The 24565-nt window shown below is 38.5% G+C and overlaps 1 protein-coding gene across 1 annotated transcript in view; it reads left to right on the top strand.

The window, feature by feature from the left end:
* LOC146589295 (sodium channel protein type 5 subunit alpha-like) overlaps positions 1–24565 on the top strand; it is a 213214-nt gene that overhangs the window by 42854 nt on the left and 145795 nt on the right. The window contains 5 exon segments of the mRNA XM_085316462.1: positions 717–837; positions 6574–6661; positions 10158–10286; positions 15527–15618; positions 24006–24236. Coding sequence (XP_085172588.1) covers positions 717–837; positions 6574–6661; positions 10158–10286; positions 15527–15618; positions 24006–24236 — 661 coding nt within the window.

Below are 24565 nucleotides of genomic sequence, written 5' to 3'. Positions count from 1 at the left end.
AAGGTCTTAGATGCAAGACGGGCGGGTGGCAGAATTATTTAGAGTTTGTCTACGRAGTGGCCTGATCCTGTCTCCGAGTGAGTGTTAGTTCATCTGTGCATGGTTGGGCATCTTCAGAGCCCTGTAAATTGGGCAAGCATTCAACTCACTGCTGTTTTGGATTAAAGATAATTCAGTATTGTTTTTCTCTGGTCATATTAACCCAAATATAATAATAATGCGTCAGTGCCAAGGCCAGGTTCAATCCTGTTATGAAACTGTGCCTCATCGAGGTTCTCATTTGAAAGATAAGACAAAAAAAAAATGACTAGGAGCAACAGGATGCTCAAGGTAGGAAAGAGAGTAACAAAATAATAGGACTGCTGGCACCTGGGAAGAAAAGCAGTATAAAAGTCTCTCCACCACATTTTAGCATCCAGATCATCTTTTACTTTTAGAGGTGAGTCCTCTCCCTCCCCAGCCTCGTGATGGAGGTAGTGGCATGAGATCCTGTAAGCAGTGGTGGGATATTGCAATAGTAATCTCTCCACAGAGAGGGTCTTGGGAGAAACTTCATAGAATGAAAAGGAATTTGGGGGTCTAGGGAGGGAGTGGGGAATAAGTTTGGGATCCTGACAGGAATTTCCCAATTTGGGAAATGGGCTGGGAAGTGGGCTGGGAAAAGCTGTGTGTTAATGAAAATACTGAATGTTCTCRTTTCCTGTTTTGTTTTCCAGACATTTGTAGTACTGAACAAAGGGAAGACAATCTTTCGATTTAGTGCCACTCCTGCCTTGTATATACTTAGCCCTTTCCATCCAATTAGAAGAACAGCAATTAAAATTTTGGTACATTCATATCCTTTCTGTTGATTTCCCTCCTAGTGTATTTTATGATATTATTTTTAAACACAGATCAATGGAAGTATGAAATCATTTGATTTCAATATGCAGTTTTAAAACTTTTTGTTTCATTTGTTTGCTGATATAAGCAGAAACGTGSTTGGCTTTTTGGTCTATTTTATTTTATATTGTTAAGTGAGATGTGAATATAATTCTTTTATACTATTGGCATCAGATATGTGAACAGCAGTAGAGAATTTGATGAGTTACTTAGGTTTTTAAAAGGTTAAGGGCCTGACCATAACTAGCAAAGAGTCAGTGGAAGGAATTGGATACGTTAATTTAGAAGGAAGTGAGCAGGTGGTTAGAGCCCATCCTGGGCTCTGATGGACAGCTTCACCATAGGGTGCTTAAGCCATCTCTCCTACAAGACCCTGTGCCACCATATCCAGATGAGATTCAATCTGGAACTACCTCAGAATTAAAATTTTTTGCTGTCCTAACACAGAACATTTAAAAAATTTCTTTGTTGTATTCTCAGTTTAATTTCAAGCGGTTGACAAGCTTAGAATGAAAAGAGACGCTGGCATAGTAGACCTTTCAGCAGAAAGCAATGCCCAGTTTCACCTAGCCCTAGTTCTGAMGGGTGTTACTTAGAGGGTGTGCGGTGGGGGGGGGGAAGTGTTTTGTTTTTTAAATGTGGGCACAGAGACATTTTATTCTGATTTAGTCACACATCTCTGCAAGATCAAATTGAGCCAAATGTCCAGCTTTGTACGAAAATTATTAAAAACACACCCTTTTTATGAGTTGCCTGCTTTTTCTACAGTGCACATGTCAGGTCTCGCATTGATAATTCAGAGACTCTGTATGCTGCTGTGATGACTGTGTGACATTTTAGTGACAGAAATTCCCCAGATGCAAGGCCTATGTCTACCAGGGAGTGCTAATAAATATGAAGCAGGTAGCATCTTAGAATCATTGGTTTATTATCAAATTTAGGAGAAAAAAAAACAAAGAAAGAAACCAAATTCCCAGTGGTTCTGGATGCAGCGCGAAAAAGTGATCTGAGAATATACTTGTCCTCACAAGAGGAAGCATAGGTGAGGCTCCTAGTAAAACAGTTCTATGTAGAAAGGAAAATATGCAATATCAGCCAAGACATTTTTGTGCTTTCACAGAATATACCATAGAATTTTGCAGAGATATTTGTGCATCAAGTTACACCTGCAAGCAGTTCAGCATGTGCTGCTGTATACCCAGGGTCAAACAGTGTTTATTAGGTACAATTACATCAGAACAGCCTTGATGAAGCTAACTGAGGTCAATGGATTTGCACGGGAATGACTCAGAGAAGAATTTGAAAATTGAGCTTCTTAGCAAAAAGCATGTATGTGTAAATATTGGTTCCAGCTGTGGAGGCCTGTTCTGTCTTGCTACTCACTTTCTTCTACAACTGCTTGTGAAGGCAAAAGGTCACAAGTATGTGTAATACACAGGAACTACACGCCCTTGGTGGCAGTCACCCAAAAGATAAGAGTGCGAGAAGTCCTTATCACATTACCTCCAAGGATAGAGAACACAGAGGAGTGAATTTCAAAGACATGTCAGGAGCAAAAATATGGTCAGATAAGGAGCATAAAATTTCTGAAGTGGAAGACCGCACAGCTAACAGCATTTTAGTTTTAGAAAGACCCAAGTTATCAACTTATTTTGATAATGTCAGACAATCTAACAGCCCAGCCTTCGGCAAGCACAGGCAGGAGGCAGCAGTCCCCGGCACAATAACGCGGTGGTGAAGTTCCTGCGTTAGGCAGCGCGTTGTTTTCCATCAATAAAGGCCTTTCACAGCAACCTGAAACACAAAGGCCAATTGACTGAGCAAGAAGCCAATATCCCRGGCAGCAAGGAGCCTGAATCGGCAAGTAATCAAGCAGATAATGTCACAGACATGAACTTGGGAACTAGATCTACTGWTTTGCATGAGTGTAATCAAGCAATGTTTATTTTCCCCAGGGCACAAGCCAAAAGAGCATTAACTGTCACGTAAGTGTCTGAAGCRACTTCTTCAGCGGATGCCATATTTCCACTGCGGTCATTGAATGTACCTTAAAGGCCAACGGTAGAATAGAATAGAGAGAACAGAGTCAAAATCATCCTATACAGAAGTGGTGGAGATCACATTTCTTGGTTAGGTAGCTTATATGGAGTTCTTCCTCTAAAACATCAGACAAGTTAGATCCTGTATTTTCTTTTGTCATCCAGTCAAATGAGGTTAGTCCAGTCAGTTAGAAATAATCTCTTCCAAGAGAAAGAATATCTTCAGTTTGATSACCTCCAACTAATGGAGATTACTTCAATTAACAATATACCTTTAAAGCTATGCTAAGGATCTGCCCTCCTMTTCAGATTCCAGCAGGCCTTGTGGTAGAACCATGGTCTAGATGGTTGCCTGAGCAAGGCTCKGGCTCATTTCTGTTATGGGGGACATGGGGTGTGTGGAGGTGCAACCATTTGCTCCATGTCAAATACAAAACAAAATTCTTGATTGACTATTCTTTGTCTTCTGCATCACTATTACCTATTTCACCATCTCCACCTATTAAAAAGAYTAAACCACTGCTGCGATTTCATTTATGTCTTATGCTTTAAATACTCCTCTTTATTTCATGCTGTCTGTAACCCATAGGCTGKTCTGTGGTGTTCTTGGTTTCTCCAAGTAGTTTACTGTCCTTTATAGAAAATATAGCAATTGCTATTTCCTACTTTTCCTATTTATTATATACTGTTCTGCTCAATTTGCCACGGATCTAGGATGGCCTTCTCTCCAAAATTACCTTCCTTGACTCTAGAACTATGGATTCTTGCCCACCTAAAATTTTTATTCTTAAAGAATTCCCATTTAAAAAAATATTTTCTGCTTGCAAATATGCAAGATTCTGCCATCTRATTTGACACATTTTCCTCTGTAAGGAAAAATGAGACTCTGTGAATCACTTGTTATAYGTATTATTGATTGAGACTAACCTTTGCCTGCCCATATTATAGTTAATTGGGCAATGATCACTTACACAGCTCCTAGTATTCAGTCTGCCAATTAACCATTAACCATCATAATAAAATCTAAAATAGAAGTATGTTATGTTTAGTTTGATGACTTTTTACTAGAACACAATAATTTCAGGGGGACAGGGAAAAACTCTTTTCAGTTGTCCYRTGKGACAGGACAAGAGGCAATGGGCAGAAATTGAASCACAGGAAGTTCTGCCTGAMCGTGAGGGGGAATTTCYTCCCTGTGAGAGTGACRGAGCACTGGACCAGGTTGCCCAGAGAGGTTGTGGAGTCTCCTTCTCTGGAGATCTTCAAGGCCYGCCTGGATGCAACCCTGTCTAACATGCTCTAGGTGACCCTGCTGAGCAGGGAGGTTGGAYTAGATGATCTCCAGAGGTCCCTTCCAACCTTATTGATTCTATGGTTTATAGTTTTTAGGACTTCCTTATACAGACTACCTAAGATGCYGTTCTGTAATTCCAGATTGGGATATTGCATAAAATAAAAGTTTTACTTTCAATTTCTTGTAGAAAGGATCCTGTTGAGTGGCTTAATATACTGGATTTGTGGTCTGTAACAAATACTAAGCAGTACTCCCTCTGGAATGTGTTAACTATGTGTGTGATCTGTGTTAACTCATGAACTGGTATGCTTTCAAAATTTAGAATTAGCAGTAATTCTAAGTTATGTTACAGGCAATGACCTTAAAATAGATTGTCTCCATTTCATCTTCTTTACTCGCTCTGTCCTTTCTGAGTAGACAACCATCATCAAATTTTAACAGTCTGCTTATATGAACAATTGCGTTAGATTTCAGGAATGCTAACATTCATTCTGTAGGAATCTCCATTTTCTCTTGCTTCTTACATAGACCTCTAATTTCAATGTGTAACGAGCTGAAAGGTCTCTTCCCTTTATATTCTTTGTCACTGTGATCTTGATGAAAATCATTTTGAATTCAGAGTGCATTTGATGGCCACAGACTGACTCCTTACATTTTCACCTCATGTCCTCCTGGATATTCTCTTGGGTCTTCACATGAGAAGGCTGTGACACCTGTGTACAATTAAGCATTTGGGAAAGCTGTTAGGTTCAGCTTACACTGCAAGGAAACAGTGATCTATAAATCATACTGGTGATCCTAAAATGGGTGATTACAGAAGAATTTCCTTGCATAGAATTGAATTGAAGGACAGTCCTTGTTTGTCATGGTCTTCAGACACCCCTCTGCTGTACTGCTGTTGTTTTCGTAGGATTTTCATTGTAGTTGAAAAAGTAATCCAGTGTTTTCTAGGCTAACTGCAATTTACAACTAATTATGTTAACYAGATAGACCAGATGATAGTTTTAGAAACTTGAATTGAGAAAATGAGACTGGATATCACATATCCTTCAGAGTCATTCAGTAGGAGGTGTAGGCCCCAGAAGTGGAAAATGTTTGTGAGATGAGCAGTCCCTTTGAGTTCAATTACTGATTTCTGTGGTGGCACCAGGGAATATGCAGGTTGGTTACTACTAATTTAACTTTGCGGTTGCTTATGTGGCAAATCAGAAAATGTTCCATTCTGTATTCAGCAGAGGTTTTGGCTCTGAGAAAGGACAATCTTCATACAAACATTTCAGGACATACTCGTGAAACAATATTCTCAGATCACTATTCTCAAATAAAAAAAAATCAATGAAATCTGTAAAACAGTGAAAAACAATAGCATCTTTTTTTTCTGAACAAAGTAAAAGAAATTTGCATTTGTATTCTACTGTCTTTCCCTGAGAAGGATTACAGCCTATTGATTGAATTGTAGGTTGTTGTCCTTTGCCTTAACTTCTGTCCCTTTAAAATCGTTGCTTAAACTTTTCCTAGTAACATGGGACCTGTTAATTTGCACAGGCTTTTTTTTTTTTTTTTTTTTTTTTTAACAGAAAGTGGCACGTGCTTTCAGGAGAGCAGCTCAGTGAACTACGTTTTCAATTTCAGGAATTTGATTTAGGGTGCTCCTTGTCTGACTTGTGGCCTCACCTTAGTGGCTAAGTGCATAGGCCATACCGTTAGGAAGCAGGAAGTTCATTTTAGTTGTCAGTTAGGAAACTGGTGCCTCAGCTGAAGCAGTCAGCTTTGCAGACCAGGACTGCATATTTGCCAACCGGGTTTGCAGACCAAGCCTTAAAATTAGTGCTCTGAAACTCTTATTAGCCTTTGATGAAACTATACATTGAAAGCAAGACCTGAACCCTGCTAGAGAGATCAGGTTTATAATTTGCCTAGAGCCTGAGAAATGTTTCAGGATGCAAATCAAAATGGGAATTTGCAGAYACAGGTTTTCCTTAAATACTTAAATGATACTAATCCTTCTTTTCATACAAAGTTGCGCACCTAGGCACATTGTCATCTGACCAACACGGCTGCACGTTTGGGGTATTGTATTTTCAGAAAACTGCAGAGTCGGTGCATTTGTTTACTGTGTGAAGTGTGCATAAAGGATGTAGGCAACAGAAAAAAAGCAGGGAAGAAGCTCTCAGTTTGCAGTCTTATGCAGTTATTTTTGCATAATTACCTGTTCCCTCACACACTCGCAAACAAGTATCTGTGGTAGCTTTTAAGWGTCTTGCAAATTACAAGTGAGCTGTCATATCTTGCGTGAAATGATTAAAATTTATGAACTCCTAAAACAGATGTGGTTTTCCTTAATTCACTTATTTACATTGTTCAGTATGTTTATTATGTGCACTATTCTAACTAATTGTGTGTTCATGGCACAATCAGAGACTCCGCCGTGGAATAAATACGTTGAGTAAGTATCTTCACCGGTGCCCTGTCCTTAYCTTGTCCTTCCTCTGTCATTTGTTACAATCTTCTTTTCATCTTGTTTGCTGTTGTCTAATTTCTTTCCAGTAATACTGAACATAGTATCTGTCCTGACAAAATGGTTTACTAGGCATTTGTTGCCTGTGAAAACTCTCTTAGTAAGTAAACCAACAATTTTTAGTCTACCAAGCTCATATTTATTGCTAAAGGCACCTGCTATGCTACATCTGAATGAAACCATGTATGATCAGAGCTCCATTTGAAACTGGTCTGCCTTCCAGAGTTCCTATGCAAGAGATTAGRTGGTGTGCTGGTGGACACATTGGAATAAGCTGATGGACCTTTAGTTTAATTATTTCAAAAAATACATCCAGGACGTACTTGATTCTGTCCTTAAATTAAAAATTACTGAAAGCAAAAGTTTTATTTGCACCGAGCATACAATGAAAAGTGTTCCTCTGTAATGAGTGGTAGATATGAGAAAACATAAAATTATTTGGGGATAMTTTTATAAGGTCTTTGTCTCTCCAGCTTGTCAAACACTCAGAAAAATAGCAAAGATTTCACTCACAGTTCCTTTTTAATCCCTAAAATACTTTTTAAAGGTGCTACTAGGTTTTAGAAAGTCCATCTCCTTTCTTTAAGTTRCTTTAAAATATTCCTTTCAGAAACAGATATCAGATGCACACACATATCAACCTACAGTGCATTAAACAATTATTTTGGCTCATTGAACCAATCAGAACACACTTTTTATTTTTGACTGACGTACGATAAACACAGCCATCTGCTGCACCATAGCCTGGTGGCTGGTCTGCTCAGGGCTGTAAGGAAATACAGCAAAATGCCCTTATTTTAGGTTTCRTAAGATCATGCAGGGTACATCTTCTAGGCCATAAATTACTAATTATAGACAGGACTGAACCAAATATTCCATCTGATCACAATAACATCTTAATCCCAGGGTGTTTCACGTATTTCTGTATAGTGTATTGCCCTCAAGTATGTGTGTGACTTTCCTTTTCCCCTGATGTCCTTTTCTTACTGGAAACTGTCACGCAGTGCCATACCCRCGCCGTGTGCAGCTGCAACCTGGACTTCTCATCTCTGTGAGTCAAGATTTGGTCATTGGGTCTCCGCTTGAGAATTCAAATRTTCTGTAGGAAAACATCAAAGTGCTGGTTGTATCTTCCTTAGGCAAAGGAAATGTGGATAATGCTATCAATGCACCAGACAGGACACGCAAGAAAGTTAAACAGAAATATAACCAGAATAACGCAACATGGAGGAAACCCCCTCCCTTTTTTTTTCTCTCCGTTTCTCCTTCTCCTGCTTCCCCTCCTATCTCTCAGCTTTTCCTCCTCAAATTTTGAGAACAAAATCAAAGGCAGGTATTTTTGAAGAGGAAAATTAGCCCAGTGAACTTTAATTCACATTAATTAATATTGGATTTGGAAAAGATAAACTTAATCCACTTTATTCTAATGTCCTGAGCCTTATAAAGGCTACAAGAACAACATTGTATAGATATTTATCCTACATCATCCTTTAAAAACAGAGTAAGTACTTAACATTTTGAAAAAAAATCCATTCAACTTACCCCCACTAAAAGAATTTTTAAAAACACAAAAAACCCCTTGACTGCCAGTGTTAAAGAAGCTTTTCAGTTACTGGAGAACTTTGCCCCATCCATTTCGAATTAGATGATGATTATGCAATCAATTAAACCATCTGACATGCTGAATAAATATAAGTACTATATCATTTTAATGAGCTTATGTACCATGAAGGGTTTTTTTTTTAGTTCTTTGTATGTATTTTCTGCATGTATTACTGAATACACATACTCAAAGAGATTGCCACTTTGGTGACCTATATTTGGAATATCACAGCAAAACTAAACAGGAGTTGTGAAAAGTTGGATACGAGGTAATGCTTAGGTGCATGGTCAGAGAGGAAGTGTGAGAAACGTTTTAGTCGAGCATTGCACAAAAAACAGTCCTACTTTACGTGTTACGACAAAGCATATTGAGGCATTATAACATGTCTGATTAGTGCTCCTGGATGTCATGGACAGGAGGGCATGAGAGTGGCCACTAGCTGTAAGCGTGCCTGGCTGCAGACCAAAGGAACACAACTAAGAGAAAATGCTTCCGTTATAGATATAATGAAGTTCTCCAATGTATTAACACCTTTAGTTGTTTACACCTTTTGGTTTGGCCAGAGAGGATCCAAACAGTTATGAAGATTTTTAGTGATGGTACCATTATAGCTAATGGTATTTAATGACAGCCTAAACAGGAAACTCAAGCTAGTGTTTTCAGTGAAATTCATCTTATGAAATGTTTGCTTTATGGGATTTTAATTGTTTTTTATGTAGCAGACTCACAATAATGAGAACTCCTCTTTGGTATCAGCTGCATCTTCATTTGGGGAAAAGTGGTAGGGAATGCCAGTGATGGATACTAAATGTCTGTTGTTTTTAAGAGATGTCCTAGAATACCTAGTCCCATTGAATGATCTGTTTTAGGTATAAACACATAAAAAAAGACATGATGCGTGCCCCGAAGGATGTCTCCGATAGTGTTTAGAGAGCTGTGTATGAATACAAATCTGAATACTATAACTCAACACATTACTGTCCTCCACAAAGAATCTGCCAAATTTTATTATAGGTATCATCCTTACTGCAAAAGATAAGATGTATGTTCTGTCCAATACTATTCATAGTGAAGAACCTGTTGATAATAACTTACTGTACTATGGAAAAACAAACTAAACCAAACGAAACCAAAACACCCTTATGTCTTTCTTACTATTAAGTAAGTCAAAATTACTACATAGAGTGTTGGGAGGGGAGCACTGATTTGCTGATTTTTGGTGAGGGCATTGTACTGTTGCTTAATTCTGAAAGTGGTGTGATTTACTACAGACAGTGAAACATAGAGGAATTTGCAGAAAGAATACCCATTTTAGCTGATAAAACCAACTTGCAGCGATTTTTAACCTGCTGCCCATTAAAATGGCCTGAGCAGGAAAGGCTGAGAGCTACGAATGGAAGGAACATTTTCCTTTAAATAAGAGAAATAGCAAGGATTGCAGCATAATTCATTTCTCTTTCATTGGTGGTTGCAGACAGTGCTTCGAAAGTCCCATAGCGTAGCTTATCAACATAGCATTCACGCTTGACTTAAATGAGTGAGAATTCATCAGGGCACACCCTGCAGCAGAACTGAATTTCGTTCTGTGGCTGTCATGAGCGCTTTCCCATTTCCGATACGCTCCTTGATCCACACGTGAAACTGCTCGTACCCACGCCAGCGCTGCAGCCGTAACTCTCACGAGCAGCCCCAACGAAACGCGTASGAGTGTCTCGTGCGGGTAGGACTGGGACTGACACGAATAAGCTGAGTGAATGGCTTCTGCCATTTCTTTCATTAACTGCTAATGCTCTTGCTTATCCTGGCCRCTTTATTCCCCAGGTACACTTTCACTGGCATTTACACTTTTGAGTCATTGATAAAAATATTGGCAAGAGGATTTTGCATGACAGAATTCACCTTCCTTCGAGATCCATGGAACTGGCTGGATTTCAGTGTTATTGTTATGGCGTAAGTAGCATTCCATTGCATTTTTGGGGACTGATGAGCTGTAGAATGTCTTTAAAAATTGCCTAGCTATTCTATTTTTCCCTTCAAGTTGTACTGGAAATGAGAAACTGCTGAAGTGTGTAAGGATGGACTTTGTTTTCCCGAGTGGTTTTAGAGCAAGAAGTCAACAAATTCTCAATTTTGTTCCAGATCTTTCAATTCACTAARCTATTTTGGAGAAACTACTTAATCTCTCTGTGCCCCACTAGAGCTGTTTGTAAAATATTTGCATAATACTTGGCTATGTAATGTAGGCTTGGGAGACTTCATTAAGTGAGCTGCAAGACCTTGAATTGAAAATGTTATAAATGAATGAGACGTTATTACTCATGTATCAGAATCCCTATTTATACTCTATCCACCCATAATGCTTGCTACCAAAGCCACTATGGTGTTTCATTTAAGATTTGGTCTCATTTTTGAACACAGAAAATAGCAACTAGCCTAACTCATCATAGATCAACTATGCATTAATAAACAAGTTTTAGTTAGTAACTGATAAAAAAAAGACTATAYCACGTTCACATTCATCTAAAAATGTATTGGAATACAGCTGTATGGTAGGATATTCAAAAAKGGAGTGAGAAGTTGGAAGATGTGTATCTGAGCTGCGGAGGGAGGGGAGCTGGGAACCTCACAGGGAGGAGCATAGCRTGCAACTATATCTCAAGGCTAACCTTGACTTCCCAAATCTTCTTCATTCTGAAAATACTAATATTTTACTTCTTTAAGGAATTAATTTAATGGCTTCTGAAACTTGCTTCGTATGTTGAGAATAGAAATACAGCCCAGGCAAGGTATTCCCCTCCAGCTATTTGGGGTTCTGGTGCTGTGAAAGAGCTGATGGAGTTATGGCATCTAGACAGCTAAAAATACATCGGAGTAGGGGAGGTGTCAGCCAACACTTGTGGACAACATGGGGTCAGCCCAGGCTTTGGCCAAAGGCAGTATTTCCTGTTGTGCTAAAAGTTCAGATTCTCTTTATTGTCAAAGAAGAGAGAAAAAAAACTTCTAGATCACACCTCATGTCATCTTGAAGTGGAAGCCAACAGAAGTGCCTGAAAGACATCATTTCCTTCTGCTCATTATTGAAGAAGTTCMTCCAACCAGCTCAGGTGGAGATATCTGCAGTGCCTCCACCTCTGCAAGGTGAATCCCACCCTCTGTGAGCCATACGTGGCCCGTGGAGCTGCGATCAGGTCTCCGGTGGTCCCTGTGCATGGGAGAGCTGGGCCGCTAGCCTCGGTGGAGTTATTCTAGTGAAGGGGGAGTGATGCTGCAGGGAGCCAGGCCCAGGGTTTGTTTRGAAGTAACAGATTGGTGTTATTTTTCAGTCTTTTTCCTCTTCTTCTTCACTATTTACTTCTTCTCTCATTGTATACTGATGTCCCTATATTTTCTACTTAATGATACCTATGTTTTGTTCTAGTTTTTTAGTTTAGTTTTTGCTGCACCCCCTATAACTCATAATTCACAGCCCTAAATGAAATGTAAGCCTGATGGCACTGATATTTGAGCTGAAGCCGTGAGCTTATGGTATTTGAATAGTACTGGAACTGGGAAAAACTATTCAACCCACACTTAGTTCAAACATTGCTAAGGGCCACTGAAGTTAGTAGCAAGACTCTGATAGAGTTCAGATATTAAGACTAATAATCTTAGCAGTGTTTCTCAAAGGAGTAGCACAAAGATGCACAAAACCTGTGCGGACTTCAATAGAGAGACTCCCATTCATTTTAATAGTCTTTGGATCAAAGCCAGCTATAAAGCCAGATCCTGATATCTGTTACTACATTCTTACAAATTTGCTGAAATGACATCTGGCAATCATGAAAAGAACCTTAAAAAATGCAGTGCAGATGGGGAGGTGTTTCTGGAGATCAGTGCACATTAGATATTTTTCTCAGCTAAACTTTTCCTCAAGCTGCGCTAAATATGATTCTTCTACAATGTTTAGAGACAGGACAAAGCAACACAAAGAGTTACAAGCCTGATTTATCCCTGTCCTTGAGATAGATAGAAAAATCAGAATACTATAGCTCAACTGCTTGAAAGTTAGTATGTGATGAAGGAGCTCATTTGCAGGTGTCTGAGTTCGTCCTAACACGGAGAGCCTCTTGCACAGGTTCCCACTATTCTAAAAGGCAAAAGCCTTTGATAGTAAGGCAGGAATACACAGAGACAAGCACAAGTCAAGCAATAATTCACATTCTTGACAGTGCAGCTGCTCTCCTGAGCTGAGAAGCTGAAGGTGTCCTCACTCTGCTTTGCAGAAGTCCTCTGGGAGTGTCTCATCTACTGCCACTGAAACTCATCTCTGAGTGGTCATTGCAGGACAAGCTATGGACAGCCCTTAAGTTCTGCTCAGATGGTCCCTATGATTTTGTGGCTTAGAGAGCTGGAAACATGAAAGTCTGCACAAACTTTGCAGCAGACAGTCGCCCAGAGGTGAATTTCACTCCCAGGAGGTGGGAACCAGGATTTAGTGCCCAGAGGTTTTAGGATTACACTTCCTTTTGCTATTCTGATTCTATTAAAATTGAATTGCAGCTCAGTTATCCAGCCCTAGGATTCATAGAACCTTCCCTGAAACTTTAATGAGAGGCTTGAGTCTCTGCATGTTGTTTCGCAGCTACATTTCAGTTTTATGTCAAAATGATTTTTCATCTCTTAGAAGATCCTGAAAACAGGGTGGGGCCTGGAACTGAGAAAAATAAAGCTTCTTGAAATCAAATTACTGTAGTGGCTATGTTCTTCAGAACTGGCATCCATTCCTGTTGTTTGGTATTTTAAGGCGTATGATATTAACATTTTGTAGCAAATATGTTTTTGAGACAATTAAGGAGTTTAGGTGGAATGGAAGGGAAAGAATTTATACGTTTAGCCCGTTGTAAGTCATTCCTTGAGCTCATAGACAGCAGTGAGGGAGTTAAAAGTGACTGCAATTTGATCTTCATACGTGCAATGAATCCTGCTTGCCAAGCATGTAACTAGCAGATAGTACAAATGATGGGATAATAGGCTCTATTCTGATATGGTCTATCCTTCATATAAATCCAATTAGCGAGCAATTTAAAGATTGATTATGCAGGTAGCTCTACTGTTGTCTTTGCTAGTATGATACTTGTGGTATTTCCACATCTGGAAATAAAGACATCAYGAAGATTCAAAATAGACTAGAAAGCCTGATAAAGGGACATGAGGTTTAACTAGACCACGAGTTTCAAGCCATGAGACAGTTTAATTCTTTTGCTGGTGGGTGTTATAGTGGAATGACCATCACATGCTTTAACGTTAATATAAAATAACTTCTTACCTCCTCTTTTGAGCAGAAACTGCACAGATTGTGTGGGTGACAGCCACAGGGAGTAGCTTTTAATAGCTCACGAGAGAGTAAGTGGTGTCCCAAGAGCTTTTCTCCCATACCTTGCTAGCACGCTGTTTCTCAGCCGTGGCTTGCGACCCTCTGCGTGGTCATGGAYGGGTTCAGGGGAAGTTGTAAAGATGTTCCCGATTCAATCACTGTTTCTCAGACAAGCAAACCCTTTCCAGAACAGGCAAAGCAGTGGTAGCTCTAACTCTGGGTTGCAAAAGGAAGCTGAGATGCCAAAAGTAGTTAAATACAATAAGTGTTTTCCTGGCTAGCAGGAGAACTTGTAGAGGAGAATTCAAGTTGTTTCTCTCTGCCTGATATAGAGKAATTGAGCTCCTGCAGTTTCATCTGAGAAATGACCAAAGAAAAATCTTAGCTGACTATTGTGAACAAACAGAAGTAGCAGTAGCATTTTCACATGCTTATTTATTTATTAATAACATGTTCTTACAAGTCTCTAGTCAGCAAAACCACATTCACATGCTGTTGCTTCTCCCCAAATTATTTTGGTCACTTTTGCATGCTGCAGAAGAGTTTGGGAGAGAATGTTTCTGTGAACCTAGGGAGGAATTAGCAAATAGTCAAATCTCTTTGCCCAGATTCCCCTATGGGACTATGAAGAGGAGAAGCAATATTGATATTCCAGACCATAATCTGAATTAGCAGATATGGAGATGATGTATTTTACTCCCCCAGAGGCCTTTGCAGAAAGCCCACTTAAGCAGGCTTTGTAAAATAACCAGGTGAGTTTTGTCCTTAACATGCAAAAACAAACGCCTCAAAGAAGTAGAATATTTAATAGCAATGTRAAAGAGTCCAAGACTTGTTTTGTCCAAAAGATATAGTGGTGGCTATGCTGTTTACTATATACTCTCTTGAAGGAAATAATTTTTTAAAGTAATGCCGAAAAGCAGACTTGTTCCATAACTAATCCTCCTGGGTATGTTTTGCTCTGATGTTGCACAGGTCTCTGTGGTGACAAAACAGCCAAGGTAGTGAAGAATTCTGATTGATATTTTAATCATAAATAGTCTGTAAAGGACCACAATTATGTTCATTCAAAAGCCATCTTCTGGCAGCCAGAGGACATGGATTTGATGTACAAAACAAAATCAAATTTTAAGTATCTCTTGAAATCGAGGTCTGCTATACCACACAGTACAGCATTGTACATGAAATAGCCCAGTAGAAATATTTGCACTGATATTTACCCATATTGTTCTATATGCGGTTTGTAGAAGTTGTTATGACAAAATTACTTGGGTATTTGAAACAATTCTTGGCTTTTCCAATGATGTGAAGAATTTTTGTTAAACTACGTGATGATAAAACGTTTACAATATTTATTGCAGCATGATAACAGTCAGATCACCTGATGGTTTAAAGAATTGATGCCTATTAGATATGTTGAATAATTCAAGAAACATTTGAAATAATGTATACGGTGAAAAGCCCAGTACAAATGGCATCAAAGAGCAGCCTGAAAAGTGGGTGCACCTTTCATTCGGATGCATTCGCTCCYGCTGTGTATGAATGCGTTCTTCATTCAGACAAGTCTCGTACTCTATTGTATAATTCCAAATAACTGTGACTTAATTCTACAGGTATGTAGGAGAATTTGTGAATGTAGGCAGTGTTTCACCTCTTCGGACTTTCAGGGTATTGAGAGCTTTAAAAACTATTTCAGTAATCCCAGGTAAGAAGCCCTGATCCTTMTGTATTGGCTCTCAGCTACAAGTGATTCTTTCTCTGTCTCTCTTTGTCCCCTTGACTGTTGTTTTTCGCTGGTGTTTTGTCATTGTCTGTGTGTGACTTTCCCTTGTTACAGATACATAACTGAATTTGTGGACCTGGGCAATGTCTCAGCCTTACGAACGTTCAGAGTACTTCGGGCGCTGAAAACAATCTCAGTCATTTCAGGTGAAAATCAGGTTAAACACTCCGGCTGCAGTTAAAGCCTACATGCCATTTCCAGTAGTAAACACCRTAAATCCAAATGACTTAACCATAGATACTGATTGGGAAATGGAGGAATGTAGGGAATGTGACCTGTCAATAGAATATATTTTTCATACGTTTTCCAATACTGTTTTTGTGGGCCAAAGGAATCAGAGTGCTTCCAAAACTACCAACCTCAATGAAACAAGTTCTACTKTAAAAACTCTTATATACAGTGGATCATGAATCACATGCATAAAGTACTCATGCATGAACCATATGAAAATAACAATGAAATTCTATTAAAATCTTTGATTTTAAAAATGGAAGGCTAAGTAGCCTCAAAATGTTTAAGAGTTTCAGAGCACATTGATAGAGGGATTTAAATCTGTGCTGTGAGCTGAGACCTGCTCAAGACAGAGAACATAGATAGCCTAATTTATCTTGTGTTTACTCATTTGCCTGAGATAGAAAGACTGTTTAATTTCCGACCATGAAGTGATCAGAAGTTTCATYATTGCTTTTTGTAGATTCAGCAYTTCACAACCCATTTTTACATATTTTAAAGAATCCCCCCTGYCAAAAAATCAATGTTTTTGCTATAATCTTGTTAGCAAATGAAGCTTTTTCCTCATAGCTTTTGATCTAGTTTATTTCTGTTTCATAAAATAATAAAAAGAAATAATAATAAATAAATAGTAATGTATGCAGGGAAGAGTCCATTTAGGACAAACTGTATGGCAATGCATTCTTGCCAAGTGTTGTCTATGGACAGGTCTCATTCAGCCTCAGTGTTTAACATCTCCAACCTGCATGGCAAGGTAGAGAAGATAGAAAAAAACGTGCATGGTAGATCCTATTGGTGATAATCCTGAACAGATGTTGGCAATTACATGTGAAAAATAAACACGGAGAAAACTGCTCAGAATCTCACACATAGCTGTGTAAGGTTAGAAAGGTTTTTCCATCCATCAAATAATGAACATCTGCCCTATAATATAAATCTAAACAAATGCCAAAGCATAAACTTTTAGGGATGTGGATTAGAACTAATCACCAGCAGTCACACAGATTTCAAGCTGGAAATGGGGATTCTGGAGATGAGATGTTAATAAAAGTGAGAAAAACATCTTTGAAGATACAGGGCTTTACTCCCTCATTCCAACAGTAAAGAAACAGAAACTAGTTAAATAACTCAAAGAGCAAGGTACATCTTAGTGCAAGTGCATGCCAAAATATACCTCTGAAGGAATACTTTAAGGTGATCAGTCATTAGATCCGATATTTCTGGGAATCAGTTCTTACCTTTAATTTTTCTTTAATTTAAAAAAAGAAATAATTATCAGGAGAAATTTTTTTAAATTTTCCATAACTGGATTTCCCCAGTGAAACTGTTTTTACTTGGGAAAGTTTTAAATGAGCAGCAAGTTGAACAGGGATTTACAGATCATATGGGATAGTAGCAGTTAAACAACAAGGAAAAAAAAAAGAATATCTTGGCTTCCTTTGCTAGTGATTCGAAGACTAACTTGGAGGGACAGCTGTCTCCAGGGGACACCTTTCACTTTCCATCTTGTCTCAATCTCGAGTCTCTTTAAAGAAAAGYCTGTCAATTTTGCTGAGTTATATATAGTCATTTTCTGATGTTCTCTATCATAGTTGGAGATGAAACATATTTTACATCAGTAAATTGTAGCTGTTTTGTAGTGAAAAGAAGAGGGAGCATAGAGATCCTAGGATTTTATTTAAAATAGATCCAAACCTTTCAGTGATTCTAAACACCTAGTTGTTCCATTTGTTGGCTAAAAGAAAGAAAAGGCAGAGTATTATTTGTRTGATATATAGTAATTCACATTCTCTTTTTTTTTCTCTGTGATTGAATATTCAATTAGTTTTTTGACAGCTGCATTTTTAAGTACTAGTAACTGAATTATTTGCTAATAATTCAGCAAATAATTCAGGAAGATATGCTAATAGAAAATCTGATTCTTAGATTTCTTTGTCAAGATTACCTGTGTCTTGAGTGTTCTTGAATTACAGATGTGGAGAGATGCACAGCTGCTAAGGATAGCAAAGCTGTGTGTAAAGCACAGTGCATTTCTTCTTTTTTCTTTTTTATGTTAGCAGRTAATTTCAGAAGGATGGGTCCATTTTTTTGTTTAGGCATATATTTTAAAAGAAATATTGAGCATGACACTGTGTCTATTTAGAGCTCAATCTAAGTTTTTAATGATAATGTAGACTTATACTGGRATAAAATATTATTCCACAATAGACTTAGAAGAGTATAGATTATGAACATTAATATCTTCCGTGAGATTTTTGYGTTGAACGGCTGAAGAAAGGGGAAGAGAGTTGTTTATTATTTCCTCTGTTATATCTTAGAGGAAGATATGAAAATGTATTTTCTTTGGCAAATACCTGAGCTTTCCCTCTATAAAATTGATTACACTTTTCAATCAGGTAGTTATGTTTGCACAGACATGCTTGGACTCAGCATGCTCAGTCCAATTGCTTACCGAAAGTGATGGGCCAAGTCCTTAGCGGTGTGAGGCTCCAGTCCAGTAAAGCACTTAGAGGCCGGTTTTCAAAGGCATTCTGCTTCACTTGAAATCAATGAGTTTCACTATTGACTCCAGAGGGAGTTAGTAAAGCTTACAATTAGTGTTTTTAAAAATCTCACCTACTCTTAATGCCTAACTTTAAGTGCACAAGTAGATCAGGGACATTTCGGGGGTATAGACTCACAGGACTCAAARAGATCACGTGAAGTCGTAGGAGTCTGCAGCCCTGGCCCAAGGTGGCATTGAGAATACCTCAAATCTGGCCTGATATTTATTGCCTAACTTCTCCTAATAACCCTTCAAAGCCATCTTCCTCTTATTTTTGCCAATAGAAGGCTTGCTGGGGGAGGAGGGATACAAATTCAGAAACCCAAACTTTAGTATCTACCTGAAAGCCACATGTTTCCTGGTCAGAGATTTGACTGCCTGCATGTTGGCATCTGCTGCTCCGCAGGGCCATGGATCGCTCTCCTGTGGGTGCCGTCTCTGAATCCACCCCTCCTGTCCAGCCTTGCTCTCTCCCTTGATACAACATCATCTCTTTTTTTTTTTTTTTTTTTTTTTTACCCTACGGGCACCATGCAGGATGGCAGGACAGTACCTTAACCCCAATGGCAGCCTTCAATGTGTCTGAGGACTGTTACGGATTGCCTCAATCTTCTCTTGTCTGCACTAAACAACCCCAGTTCCTTCAGTCCTTCCCAAACACCCATAATATCAGGGATAACATGCTGTATACAGCATCTGGGTATTTGTCTTGCATCACGGGAYGTTCCTTCAGACTCATTAAAAGAAAAGTGTTTTTAATTTTTTCATATGTCCCTTCTGTTCASGTGCTTAGAAGTAGGTAATATTTTCTGTACGTAAGCATAAAACCCCTAACTGTCAGTAATTTTATTTATTAATTAGCATCTTGCATATTGCCATGGCAACTGGATTCTTTTAATCTAGATAGGAATCACAGTACTCTCTGTCAGCTGTAGGAAAACCCTATAAAGTCACTCATTCTTCGCTCATTAATGGTTTATTCAAACTCTACTAGAGTCGATAAGAACTTTGTCTGTGACCATAGTGGGTCTTAAATCATAGTTTATCTGCATAAAAATCAGCAAATTTTTGTAATAACTAATAACTAAGGTAATTTAAAGCCCTGAGATAACTCCTCCACCTCTACTACCCCCTGCCCCTTCTGAAAGCCTGCGAAATGCAGACCACGATGATCGTCAGGATTTCGTAAAGTGCCTTGTGCACACAAGCTCTGCTGCTCTTTCTAGAACATGCATGCACATCACACACATCTCTCAGAAAATGACAGGATACAGGCAAAAGGTGACCTCATAGAAAATTGGGCCAAGGCACTTTGGGGCCTGATCCAGCTCCCATTTAAGTCGGTGTGAGTCTAAAGGCTATAAAWAGCACTGTGAATGTTATCCAGTACTTTACTGATAGCCACAACAGAGCTCGGAGCCCAAGAGTTAAGGTTCTGTGGAGGAGATTGACCCCTAGCCACTGCATGAATCTCACCAAAGTCCACCTGCAGAGGGATGAATTTCATCCTTATGGTGGGCAAATCACTTCCTCAAAAACTAGCTAGCCCAGTGGTGAGAAGTATCTGACATGTTAGTGTCTTCCTTGGAGACTAACCTGACAATCACATTTTCATGGAAAGATCTATAGAAATACTGAAGTTTGCCAATACAGTGTTAAACTTTTACCTGTCACATGTGGGACACAAAATACTTTCATCAAGAGTGAATATTCTTCTCCATTCTTGTGACTCCCACAGACATTTATAAGAGACATGCGCGTTTTCAGGAGAAGGACTAGGTTAAGTGTGGACAGTCATGGCGCAAGTCACACTCTCTGTTTTTGTTTTTGCTTTCTCTCTTCGCTCTTTTCCAAACTGTGCATGACAGTGTCTGATGTTCTGTAGGTGATTGCCAACATCTGGTATGGATGCCGTACTGAATTATGCTAATATTTTCTTACATCTAGTAGGAGGAATGGATGGTGTTGTGGGATCTTGCCATTTCTCATTGTTTGGTGTTGCTTGCATTTTCTATGGTTTCTGATTTGCATTTGAAAACTGATTATTTGATTAACATCTGATGTTCAWAGCCGTTAACTTCTACCAGTATTAACAGGAATGTTTGGGCCAAATCCTYCTTGCTTTCTGCAGCTGTTGGGCTGATTATACAGCCTTCATTCCACTGATTTTAGATGATCTGGTATCTCTCATGTCAGGCAAGCAGGATTTGGCCCAGAAGTGCAGAAAGAATTCAGTAGTTTAGGAAAAGACTATTGATTACTCCATAAGGTGTAATCTACAGACACATTGTCATTAATGGGTGGACTTCCCTCAGCTTTGGATCAGCTCCTCAGTTTTTGTCGCATGCTGCCTGGCTTGATGTTTGACTTGCAAGAATTAAGCAAATACCTTTAATGCCCCATAAATAGTGCTGTCTATTAAGCTACATCGCAGTGCTCTCGTTGGCATTATTTCAAAGGAGGATTATTTATCTAGAAGATTTAACAGTGCTCTAAATTTGAATACATCTAGCATTGCTTTTACAAAATGTGGAGATTGGTTCAGAGAAGTGCAGAGCACCTGCAAGAGGTTCTGAGTGTCCTTATTTCCCCCTAGCTCTTCCAATTACCGAGTCCAGAAAGTTTAAATGAATGCTGATTTAAGCACTTTACTTAACAAGGAATTGTACTAAGCAACACTATGGATGTCACTTAACTTTCTGGATGCATTTTTTTTAAACTGTGAGAAAAAAATACAATTAGTCTGTAAATATAGCACTCCCCAAATGATATTCCTGGAAAGTTGCAAAAAAAGCTCCAGAAGAAAGAGTAATAGTTATTTTTAAGTGATCTATAATACAGATGTTGTGTTATAGAGACATTCTCCTCCTAAATTGTTCAGTGCTCTATGTRTATGTGTATACACACACACATTTATGTACATATATATATGTGTGTGTGTATACGTAAAGTAAAGCAGAAAGCCCTCTCATAAAAATARATATATTTAATACTTGCAAAGAATGAACTTGTAAAACTAATAATATAGCATTACTATTCTATTTAAAATCTCAGTTAAGTAAACTGARGGAAAAAAGTTTCATGAAATGACCTTGAAATGATCAATATTTGGACCTGAATTTGAAAACAGATAGTCTTTACCTGCTACTAGGCTCTTTYGGGTCCTGTTTCCTAATATTAATATAATAGCTGCATTAATATTAGGACTCTCATTGTCGCTGCTCATGTGAATAAGGGCTTGAAAGAGTTATTTTTTAAATATATCCTAAGGAGGAAAAGAAAACTCATGAATCTACAATGTGATATGACTTTTGGTATGTACAGAGTATCTGCCAAACTGTGGTCTGTCCTAGTGTACTTAAGCAATACAAATACAAGGTCTAAGCTTATATTTATATTACAGAAAGGGATGTTCTGCAGGGGTTTCACAGTGGTTACTGAAGTGAAAGAATCTGTGGTTTGGCTGTTTTCYCTTAAAGACTCAATTTGCAGTCTCAAATTTCCCAAGTTGCACCAGCTTCAGTGAAGAAACATATATTTTCRAAGGACAGCTGAAAATGAGTTTCATACAAAACATTTCAAGATATTAAAAGAGAAAAAAAAATCCCACTGGAATAATAAATGATATGCCTTTTTTTCCTGCCCCATTATTTGCTAGCTTAAGATCATGCTGTCCTAAAGGTCTTCTTACTGGAAGAGACCCAAGGGAGTTCTTCAGAGCTGGGCTACAACTAAAACTAGTTTCACTTTGGGTATAAAATCAGTCCAAGACTGGATTATCCGAAGAGCTGTGCTCTCCCTTAGGCATTAAAATAGGTAGCCAGCTTTTCAGATGAACTGCACAATTTCAAAGCAGGCCTTTTTCTAGGTATGTGAACAGGAACTGGCCTTATTTGTAAAATCTGCTTCGAGGAGGAATGCTGATGTCATAAAAATCCAGCTCTTGCCTCATATTTGTGCTACAGTATTTTTTGTTGTATTTTTGCGTAGAGTAGGAACTTACCTTAGAATCATAGAATCATAGAATCATAGAATCACAGAATCAGTAAGGTTGGAAGGGACCTCTGGAGATCATCTAGTCCAACCTCCCTGCTCAGCAGGGTCACCTAGAGCATGTTAGACAGGGTTGCATCTTCATCTTCATCTTTACCAGGCCTCAGACTAGCTTTACAGAGGCAAAGAGAGTTCAGCAGAGGAAGTGGACTATCTCCACTGGGTGGTTCAGAACCATCTGATGGGTGGCCACTCTAAAGCCATTAATATCATCTGCAGGTTAGCTTAAAAGCTATACTCTATGTGGGAATATTTTAGGCTGCTGGACTCAGGGACTGCTGGACCAGTTGGCCATTCTAAAGGTGATCCTTCTTTAAGAAACTGTGATTTCCTTTGCCTTTATCAGCAGACTTTTAAGCAAGGGCAAAAACACATCTTACCATCCTGTAGTTCCTCAAATACAATTTTATGTTATTTTAAATCATACAGCACTARCTCAGCCTTTGTGAATGCCAAACTCTTGGAGTGAAATTCCAGGGAACTAAGATCTAATGCATATGATCATATTCAGTGAGCAAACCAATGTGTTTCTGAGTATTGCCCCAGGAGAGTTCCTCCTGTTTTCTTTTCTTTTCTTTTCTTTTTTCTTTTTTTTTTTTTTTTTTCCATTTAACTCAGTTTCCCTTATTGCTGCCATACTGGTGAACTGATTATCAGAAGCACTGCTTACTACTTATTGGGTATTAATTAAATCCAGATAGTAAAGAAACAGCAAAATTGCTACCAGTGTGCAACTGATATGAATCTCCTACTACAGTGTGCAAGTTGAGAAGGGTTTTTTTAGAAAAGAGCAGTTTTTGTTCAGTCAGCTCAAATAGTGCTGATCTCCACGAATATTTCAAAAGCAAGAAATATATTTTGAGAAAATAGAATCCTATATATATATAGGATAATAAACTGAAGTTAGTGTTATGGGGCAAAATACTAGCGGAATTACACAGAAGGAGCTAATTTGTGTAACCTAAGATTTCTTTCTTTTTTTTTTTTTTTTTTTTGGTAATAAGATGATTTATCTGCATTGGCCGCATATTATAACCTGATTAACCTTGCCCAGGTATTGTTAGATCCTCAGGTTATTTTATTCAAATAGCTTCCACTGGGTTTATTTGACTGCACATATTATTTGGCTTATTTCTAAGCCCAAATTCCTGTTGCCCGAAGCAAATGAATAGAAAACAGTGGTTTTAGTCACATGAGGACAGAAAACAGGATTTGGTGCTAAAGTATATAAAATAATCAGACAATAAATAACACTTCCATTCCTTCTCGCATATTTATGTGAGGGATAAAGCTATCAGAATCACYTGAGTGATTTAAAATTAACTCACCTTCTCAAAAGCCAATGAGATTTAGGTTTTGTAGGTATATTTACTGCAGCTCCATGAAAACATAACATTTTTTTTGGTATTTTCTTAGGCATGATTAGTTAATCATGTTTCTCACTGTTACTCCAGCTGATTCTTTCCCTCCATTTTTAAAGAACTTTTGACTTAAAAGCAACAATAAGGGTCTTTGTCCAAACACAATCATGCCAAGCTAAATGTTCTTAGGAGCCACCTGTCTCTTGTTTCTGTTGTCAAATTACAAGCATATTAGAAACTTTTCTGATTTTACCTTCTATGCAGATTTTCCTCATGAAAAGTAGTTAACTGAGAACGTGTTTCAGCCTCTAAGTCTGTAAACTCTTGGCTTTTATTTCCCTAGGCCTGAAGACCATTGTAGGCGCACTTATCCAGTCTGTTAAGAAACTTGCTGATGTGATGATCCTGACGGTTTTCTGCTTGAGTGTCTTTGCCCTCATAGGCCTCCAGCTCTTCATGGGCAATTTGCGACACAAGTGTGTCAGGGACTACACCCAATTTAACTCTACCAATGGCACGTTGTATTTGGATGGTAGGACATGGAACAACTCAGATGACTTTCTTAGTGATCCAGGTAAACTCTTTTATTTACTCTGTTAAGTTTCTTGGGGGGGGGGAGGGTCTGGTGGTTGTTTTTTTTTAGTATATTGTTCAAAATCTSTACGCAAATCAGCGCTGCAAATACAGTGGTATGTGATTACTCCCCCAGCASTGCTTCCTTCGCAATGTTAATGTARTTTCAAAAGATCTAAGCACCGTTTTCTGATTTGTGTGGTGCCTTCATAATTCRTGTTGAAAGTATACCTAAGACTTTCCTACAAACAAAATGAGATCCTTATCACAACATTGACCATTTTCAGTTTCAGAGTGCCTCATTACATTTTTCTTAAAGTTCTCTTTCCT

The sequence above is a fragment of the Rhea americana genome, unplaced genomic scaffold (assembly GCF_003343005.1).
Source record: "Rhea americana isolate MKP2758 unplaced genomic scaffold, rheAme1 scaffold_47, whole genome shotgun sequence".
NCBI lineage: Eukaryota > Metazoa > Chordata > Aves > Rheiformes > Rheidae > Rhea > Rhea americana.
This window is presented reverse-complemented; position numbering and strand designations above follow the sequence as displayed.